Source organism: Clytia hemisphaerica, unplaced genomic scaffold (genome assembly GCF_902728285.1).
Source record: "Clytia hemisphaerica strain Z4C2 unplaced genomic scaffold, Clytia hemisphaerica genome assembly, whole genome shotgun sequence".
Taxonomy (NCBI): domain Eukaryota; kingdom Metazoa; phylum Cnidaria; class Hydrozoa; order Leptothecata; family Clytiidae; genus Clytia; species Clytia hemisphaerica.
In genome coordinates this window covers 66461-75959 of record NW_027103900.1, presented here as the reverse complement: position 1 = coordinate 75959, position 9499 = coordinate 66461, and the positions used below count along the sequence as shown (strand labels likewise).

General features: G+C 35.1%; 1 protein-coding gene across 1 annotated transcript; it reads right to left on the bottom strand.

The window, feature by feature from the left end:
* Positions 1-1219: 1219 nt before the first annotated feature.
* On the bottom strand, positions 1220-6649 carry LOC136808780 (uncharacterized). Its single transcript, XM_067065318.1, has 7 exons — positions 6272-6649; positions 5473-5643; positions 4708-4875; positions 3632-3988; positions 3078-3450; positions 2738-2873; positions 1220-2511 (listed from the first exon to the last, which is right to left on the bottom strand). Exons 1-7 carry the CDS (start codon positions 6630-6632, stop codon positions 1993-1995), a joined length of 2085 nt encoding a protein of 694 aa, XP_066921419.1. The 5' UTR covers positions 6633-6649; the 3' UTR covers positions 1220-1992.
* Positions 6650-9499: the final 2850 nt, after the last annotated feature.

Below are 9499 nucleotides of genomic sequence, written 5' to 3'. Positions count from 1 at the left end.
TTTAAGTTTAAACAGGGTTGTGAAAATCTAGCACAACATTAGCATATTGCACTGGCTCATCTGGAATGAAAAGAAAGGTCCAATCCAGAAACCAATGTACGAACATTGGTTAAAACTCACCGGCTTCCGACCGAGGGCGCGGATTAGAGAGAAAACGCGCTGTGAAGGAAAAAATGAGTCCGAGCCAGACAGAGGTTTAAACTGTCTCAATACAAATGGAAAGTTTTGATTCGACAATGAGATACAATATGCTAACATGAAATCGTGCTTTCTCTCATGTTCTACAAGATTGGAACCATGCAGAACGATGAATAATTTTTTTTAAGTAGTACATTACAATTTATGTTCGGATTACTTTGTTTTGAAAATGTTGATCTAGAGCGTTACATTAACATCACATGGTTAACGTACTCATTTTAGTAGGCGCATGATACATGATACACAACATTAGTATATTGCACCGGCTCATCTGGAATGAAAAGAAAGGTCCAATCCAGAAACCAATGTACGAACATTGGTTAAAACTCACCGGCTTCCGACCGAGGGCGCGGATTAAGAGAAAACGCGCTGTGAAGGAAAATATGAGTCCGAGCCGGGCAGAGGTTTAAACTGTCTCAATACAAATGGAAAGTTTTGATTTGATATTGAGATACAATATGCTAATTGAAAAGTGCAAACTAGATCATCATACGTCTTATATCGCAGCCGACCTAATTAAATTATTAGTTTGAATTCTGGTTTTTCACATCGTCAGGTAAGCTGTGGTTTAATGTGGTTATTTTTATTGTGGAGTTTGAATTCGTATACGAAAAGCACTTCTCACCTAAGAATTAGGAAAATTTCATCAAACAAGAAGAACCACTTGGTTTTATATTTTGCTTAATCTCTTTCTTAGAGTCGAAAACGAGCTTCGCAAAACCCCTAGGGAAATAAAAGAGTTCAGCGACAGATGGGTTTCAACCGGAAACCATTACCCCTTTCAAAAAGTATACGAGTATTGTCCATAAAACTGGGACAGTTCCTTTCCAAGATATTAGTTTCAGTTTGACTTTGTTGTACATATCGTATAAAGCAGGTTTCAATTATAAAGAGGGTCGGCAAGTCGAGAAAAATAACCGTGCTATAAGTATCGCAATAAAATAAAATTGCAACAAAATTACCGTGTTAGGAAAAAACTGCATGGGTGGATGGATCAGTATATAGAAAATGAAATGGAAAATTGAGCAGGAATTTCACATAAATTTCAAACAATAGACGATATCGGCTTAACGAAATTCTCCCCGAATGATTACCCATGATGCATTGCGCAAAAAATTCAGTAAGTCAATTTTGTCCGTGAATTTTTTTGGCGCAATGCATCATGGGTAATCATTCGGGGAGAATTTCGGAAAGCCGATATCGTCTATTGAAAGTGTCCACATGAAAATGTTTCGTTATCACACGGTAAATAGAAGTTAGTGATAGCAAAACACGAAAAAATTTGGATCGGTATGGACAAAAAAATGAATAATAGAATAGAACAAAATAATTCTGAAAAAATTGAAAAGCTACCAAAAATTAATAAAAAATAATAAAATATTAAAATATTGGCTATTGAAAATGATTAGGTGAGACACGCAAAGATCACCTCATACTTATAAAACTTTGAAAAAAAAAGTCTATATGTGCAATTTTCAACCAATCAGAACATTTTAATCGACGTTTTTTTTGCAACTTTTGCACATGAATGTATGTATAGGTCTTGTATTGCGAAAATTAGCTTTGAAGCAATCTTCCCGAAATTCGGCAAATTTTATTTTGTGCTTTAAGTGCTGGTCCGTAAGACCAACAATCAATTTAGCCTTAAGGCTTAGTCTTAGTGAAAGATATGTGTCTGATTCTCTGAAATTTTTTAAATTGATATGCTCAAATAATTATTCTGATTTGTTATACGTAAAACCTTAAGCCAATAAAACGAGAGCATCATCTTGTTTACATAAGACGTATAAAAACTTAAGGCAAAACTGGAAAACCGAAATTGAAATGACCCCGATTGACATCTATACAGATAAATTGGTCATCGTCGTAGGGATACATTATGACTTCGCGTATTACATCGAGCAGAGATCCAATGAACACTGTTGCATCGTGAGAATATATTTGGAAACCTTGAATCAATAATCCATCGTTGTCTCGTTCGAATTTTTCCAAACGAATATATTTCGAACAGCCAGTAGAATGTTTCACAAAAATCAGTTCTTTAACCATACCAATTGATCCGTCATTAAATAACAAACAACTGCCTGACTTAACATGTTTCCTGGAACCTGCAAAGTAGCACGATCGAAATGATTGATATATATCACCAGGTCCAAGGCCATCTGCTTCAACACGTCTCCTAAGCATGTCATCAGATAAATGTACGGTATCCAAGGACGATGCTCCGATAAATACAACCAAATCTGAAACGCTTCTACCAGCTAGCCTTGTATTCCAAGCTATTGCCTTTGCTCCATCAAGACTGCTAGAGATCTAAATAGAAAGAAACAATATCAATGCACTTCTTATACAGTTTTCCTAAAATTCCTATAATAAGACATGCTTTAATCGTTGTTGTAAACCTCAGAAACGATTGGGTAAATGGATTCTTTGTGATGGGAATTTGCAAAAAAAAATTTCACATAATTTCATGTTCGAAAATTTGTCTTTAAACAGCTTTAAAGGAAAAGTGGTCACTCATAACAAAAACATTTCATACCATATTTACTTCATCGATGAGTTTGAAAGCGAACTTTTGACCTTTGGGTTTCAGCGTCATCAACAGCTCTCTTCGGAGTTCGGCCTTTGAAAATGTGCATTCAATGTTCTTGAAATTTGTTGGAAGATCCTTGTACCTATAGATGTCGTAATACAATGGAATCTCTTTAACTCGAACAGTTAAAGTTAGTTACAGTTAAACCATCTTTAGTTTAAGTTGCTATAAACGTTAAAAACACTTTTCGCCCAAGTTTGCGCCTTTATGAACGTTAGTAAAATAAGTGAAGAGAAAATATTTTAACCTTACTCGATAATCAAATTTAATAAAGTTATCAAACTACCTTTTTACAGCTCTTTCATTTTGAAAACACCAAAAGTTATCACTGGGCCCAAACTTCAATATATCCTCTGCAATATGAATGGAATTGTGTGCGGTGATCACACATTGTTTGGGGTCAACTTGCTCTTCCAGTAGTATGAGTCGCCGCCAACATATATTTTCGAGATGCTGTACTTCCTCCTCACTTAAAGCATCTCGACGGTGGAAGAGAAGTTCGACCATTCTGGCAGTCAGCCAGACAAGGTGAAGCTCATCGTCAGAAACTAGATCGATAAAAACAACTTCAGCCATAGGGAAGGTAAACTTCTGCCACTCTTCAGCCGTCCATGAGTTGTACTTGGCGAGCTTCTTGGGACAGTGACCATCCAACATACCTAGAATCGAAATTTATTAATTTAGAAAACATCTTAGAAATGGTCATCTAAATTTGACAAATACAATAAAAACAAAAATTAAAAATTAAAAAGACTTAAATTTGAAAGTTAGCTTTAGTAATGGCTTTATCAAAACTCGGTTAACTCAAATAATGTCAAAAGAGCAAAATATGTTAATTACCTGAGGTGAATGGAAAGTTATCTACATTTTCTTGCAACTTTGCCATATCGAATTCCGGGTTTTTGAAATATCTGGTGAAGAGTTTTTTACAACAATTCAAAAGAACACAGTGCATTACATCACGAACCATATCGGTGAATGGATTAAAACTATATACATCATAAAGGCTTGCCAATAGAGTCATACCAGTATACCCAGTTTCTTTTGCGCGTTGTTTCTTTCTGGCATACGATTCTGAAAATTCGATTTCTTCCATCACATCGTATTCGTCATTCATTTCCCTCTTGTTCCACGGACTGGTAAAGTGATGGCGATTATTGAGGTAGTATTTGGTTGTGCTGCCTGATACTGACTCGCCTGCAAAAAATAAGGAAAAAAAATCATCTCGTACAGTTGTTTCCGTGAAAGCAAAATAGGTTTCAGGAGTCCTATATTTCTTGATATCACTTTATCAGTAACTAATTTAGTTCCGCTTTTAGCCTGTTAACCATGAATGTTTCAAAGAATTTATAAAAAAATGCCTAATCAACAAAGAATCTGAAAGAATCTCATTTTCCAGCAACTTATTCATATCTCAACAACAAAACAACATACTATTTTTGATACTGTCTTTATTTCTCAGAAGTTATTAATAAGTGCTGACGTTAGCATAAGAAAATTTGAAAATTGAAAAGTTTATTGTGACATAGCAAAAATGAGTGGATGGGAGGTGTTCTAAAAGGCCTGTAATGGGGTCACAAGGCCTGACAAGCGAATTTGAGGCTAAACGTAGTGTATTTACATAGTGTAGGTTAAGATAGCTGAAACCTAACAAGCGACCCAATTTTTCCAATTTCCCAATTTGATAGAAGCATTGAAATCCAGTTTCTCAGACTTAAAGTTCGCCATTTATAAAGTAAAAGGTGACTTGAAATTTGGGCTGGAAATAGGCTCATTCCATACAAATTGAAGATTTGGAAACTTCCCATGTTAGTAAACTAAAAAAAAAGCTATTGGTCTTCACGTAACGTCAATAAGAAAACTAGCACAAGGCTAAATGTGATAATCATCGCCACAACAAGCAAGTTGGTACATACCTTTGCATTTATCTGTTCTACAACCAAAGGTACCCTTCTTAGAAAATTTTCCGATCTGGCATTGTGCTGGGTAGTCTCCAGTCCAACAGATAAGAATGCATCTAATTCTACACTTCCCCTTTTTCAATGGAGACTCTGGCACATCAATTGGATAATCTACTTCGATGCCTGTGAAAATTGAGAAGTTTAATAAGAGTAACTGTATTCAATGAGATTTCAATATTAAATCTATCCATCTTTTTATGTATCAGATGAAAACTTTGGGTGTCAGTAGCCAAACCTATTTCCAACATACTCAAAGAATTTATGTTTTCACTAAGAAATTCATTATTTACCTAATATTGCAGTAATAATACTTTTCAAAAAAAAAAAGTTTATATTACACCTCGATACACAATGGCAAATGATGCAAGTAACTTACAGCTCTTTTGAATATCAAAACATCTTACAATCAGGTGGGCAAGTACTAAGATCTCAGACATATAAGGACTAAAAGGTTTTTGAAAAGAGCCTCTACCACATTTTAGATTTCTTCAAAGGAGAAAAGTTTGATTTTTTGAAAAAGTACAAAAAATAACCAATAAATTCATGAAATAATAAAAATCTCTAATTTTAGTATAAGTGTACTAGAACAGCTAGAAAACATCTCAAATGTTATGTTAAAAACATTTTGGAGATTTTCTGACATATCATTATGTCACAAAATGTCATGATATCTGAGATTTAAGTAGTGATCCTCGCTGTTATCTTAGCAAAGTTACCTACCATTAATGAACAGTTCTTCAAGTTCAGTAACAAGAGGATCAAGGAACGGATCGAGTGCACTAGGCTGTTTATTTGGCAACTTGTGTTCTGGTACAAAACTGGAAACAAAAACATTTTCGTCAAGACAGCGCTTCTCTTTTTCCATATTGGCAACGGTAAGTTCGATTGAGCCTAAAAGAAACAGAAAATCAATCAATCTCTTGTGATTCATATCAATTAGTTAATTACCCTTGAGGTTTAAGTTAATTAAATTAATTTAGGCCAAAATTAATCCATGCAATTTCTTTCCTCAAATAAGTGCTACTGTAGACCTTAAACAATGTCTTTTGGCTTGTCGATCTTTGTGATTTTTATTATATCCTAATCCAGAATGCATAAAATTTTGTAGTTGTATTTGTGACCTGAACAGAAAATGAAAAAAAGCTACTTTCTTTTGCTCAACAAAAAAATAAGCAAAAAATGAATTTAGAAAAAAAAGACATCGTAAAGATCACGGAAAGATTGATACTGGATAATTGTGGAGACAAATAAACATGAAAAAGATTATAGTTCTTTAGCCCTAAAATTCTGCACATGGTATTGCATATCAAATTAAGAAATTTTTGGCCAAGCAAAGCAAAATTAATTGGCTTATTCTTAGTAACCCTTGGCAATGAAAATAACACCTGTTGACATTCCTTAAAAGCACAAAACAGCCTTTCAAAATCAGCCTTTACAAACTGAAAGATATTAGATAATATAATTCAATTGAGTTTCCAGATCTAAAAAAAATTGGCTTTTCAAATTGATGTTGACTTACCAGAACCATACGAGATTCCCCTTCCAAATTTAGGTTGCCAGCCATCCCAATGTCCAATTAGACCAATATTCCTTGGGTCACCTTGAACAAAATTTACATCAATAAACTCTTTATTGTTGCAGTGTTTGCAAGTGAATTCAAAACGTGTTTGATCATTTGGAATGGCCAAAGATACCAAATCATTATATCTGCGACATTCTCGACACTTATGGGGCAGTGGCCAGGTAGCTTCAGGATCCCAAAACCATTGTAGATCTTTGAATTTTGAGCCATGCCAAATCTCACTCATTGGCCAAGTTGGTCCTCTTTTGCCTAGCCATTGTTCCCGGTATTTCCAATGTCCCAGTAATAATGATGACATTGAAACTGAAGAAAACCACTTTTCATTTTGTCCCCCAAAGACAAATAATATCGGTCGATCTCAGGAAGCCTGTCACAATCAGGGCAGGATGTTTTGTCATCACATGCATACCAGTATTGAGGATGATCTTTGCTGAAACATATCTTGTGGTGTGTGGGAGCAGACAGCAGACCAAGTTGTTTCAAAACTGACGATGCACTGGCAGAACTTGTTGGCCATTCCCTTTTCACGTCCACAGATTCTAGTTTTATCAGCTCACCAACATAGCTTAGTAATTCGTTTGTTTGATTTGTGGATGCATTCATCTCAGAGGCCAAGGACAAGGTTCTAATCAAATGTGACAAGACAAACTCTTCCCTAAAAGATGAAATGAATGGTCTGAATAAGATTAAACCAAATAATCAAGAAGAATCATTGGTATTCCTAAAAGGTAAGGTAGCCCCAATTGGGCTACTTATTGGGGTAGCCATTTAATTTACAGACCAGAATTAAATAACCGAAAATTTGTGGAGGAAAGTCATCTGCTAAGCCAAGGGTTATCAATCTGAAACATATTTCAATTAATATTGCATGATGCAAAAAATATTCAAAGATATTACCTGTGGTCATATTTCTATTTCTATTTGGTTGAGTTGCAGGAGGCTTTAGAGGCCTATTCTCGCAACTATAGATGCTTACTAATGAGCTCCCGTCAGCACCTTGAACTGACTACCCAATTCCCCTCACATGGCATGGGTTGACCCGGGCAAAGGAACGTTCACTTGCCAAGTGAACTGCCGTGAGTGGGAATCGAACCCTGGCCGCATGCACAGAAGCCAAGGTCGGCTACCACTACACTACGGCACAATGATGTACGAAATAAAGCTTTGTGACGTAATCAAATTGTAAACTGACAGCTTTTAATATCAAATATCAAAGACTTAATAAAAATAAAATAATTATAATAATAATAAATAAAATAAAAGGACATACTATTTCGCGACATCCTTAATTTTACAGAACAGAACATTGTTCTGTGTTTTTCAGAAATTTTATTCTGGTCTGTATTTTTTCAAGTAACAGAAGAAGGAAGACAACATGGCGCCTGACCATGATAAAAAAATAGTAGATTTCAGTACCTTTGGGAAAATGACTATTGCGACTAAAGTTTTATAGCAATCTTAAATCTGATTTTTGTAAATGATCAATCAAAGGTTTTTGTATCATTTTATCATGAGCTCAAGCATCAGTTTGTAAAATTTAGGGTAGAAAGGGGTACCCTAATAAGTAGCCCGATTGGGGAACCCTACCTTTTAGGAACACCCCAGAATCATGAATCTCAAACATTGTACTCAATTATCAATTTTGTTGAAATTGATTGCTTTACTACACCTATCAACCCTTAGCGATGCAGTCAGCCTTTTAAGGGACTGGTTTTGAATTTACAAGAAACATTTCTTCTTCACACGCAGCATTTTTAGGCTACAACTAAACACAACCAAACAAATTCCCACTAGAACTCCAGAGTAGAGGGCATACAGTATTTCAGAATTATGGAAATCGACTCTTTTTTATTCAGAATTTCCGGAATCGGGCAAAATTCTTTTGGTATTTTGAAATGCTGAAATTGTTTCGGTATCAGAAATCAATGAATTATTGCTTTGGAATTTCGGTATTATAAAATTTTTATCCCCCTTTTTCGGAATTCATACATGAAAAATCAAATTTGATGAAAAATTAAAGTCAAAATGAGGAAAATAACCAAAAAAGTTGGTATTGGAATTACAAGTATTTTTTTACGGAATTTTGGAAATTTTAGCAAACATTTTCCTGACTCTCTGGAGTGGAGTGAAAACTTTTTTTAGCATTCAAATAACTTAACTACCTTAAGTGGATAAAATTTAGCGGGGATTTAATTTGGCGAATTGGAACTTTTGTCACATTGAAATGGGTGAAAATTACTCAAAAATATGCTAAAAAGTTGTGATTTTTCACATAATTCCCTTTTTGTTAAATTTGGCGGGGATTTAATTTGGCGAATTACCGAATCTGGAAATTTGGCGAGGATTTAATTTGGCGAATTTTGGCAAAATTCGCCAAATTTGCCAAATTTAATCCCCGCCAAAATTTCCAGATTCGGTAATTCGCCAAATTAAATCCCCGCCAAATTTATCCACTTAAGGTATATCAACGTTACTTCATCGCTTCATGCAAAGGTATCTTACATTTTTTTTCAAGAGCCTTCCTACACTTGATACTGTTGTTGAGAAGAATTTTTTTGTATTTTTCATTTACCAGTCACCTCAAAAGTGGTAAGGTAAGGGTTTATAGGTGCATAAGGACAAAGAGCCGCATTAACCTCCATTTTCTGTATGCTCTTATACACATTTCACTGATTATACACATTTCACTGAAAAGAACCATTAGAATTTTACCTACTTTCTGGAAACTTACTGTCAAATGCATTGTCTACATCAATTCTTTGCTCATCCTGTTGATGTCCATCTTCTTCTAGCTGTTGTTGTTCAAACTCGTTATGAGTTACAGGATTTTCACGTCTTGAGGATCTCCATCTTGACTTGATTGGTCTGATTGATCTTGAATTGATAGGTCTGATTCATCTTGAATTGATAGGTCTGATTCATCTTGACTTGATTGGTCTGATTCATCTTGACTTGATTGGTCTGATTCATCTTGACTTGATTGGTCTGGTTGATCTCGAGTTGATTGGTTTGATTCATCTTCACATGATTGGTTTGGTGATTCGTCTCCGGAGGACACATGGTTCAGAGCTGAGACTGAACTCAGCATATTGCTTCCTATGTCTTAATTCTGTTCGTATACTGACAGCTCTGTCCTCGCATCCTGGACATGGACAGTGTATGTGC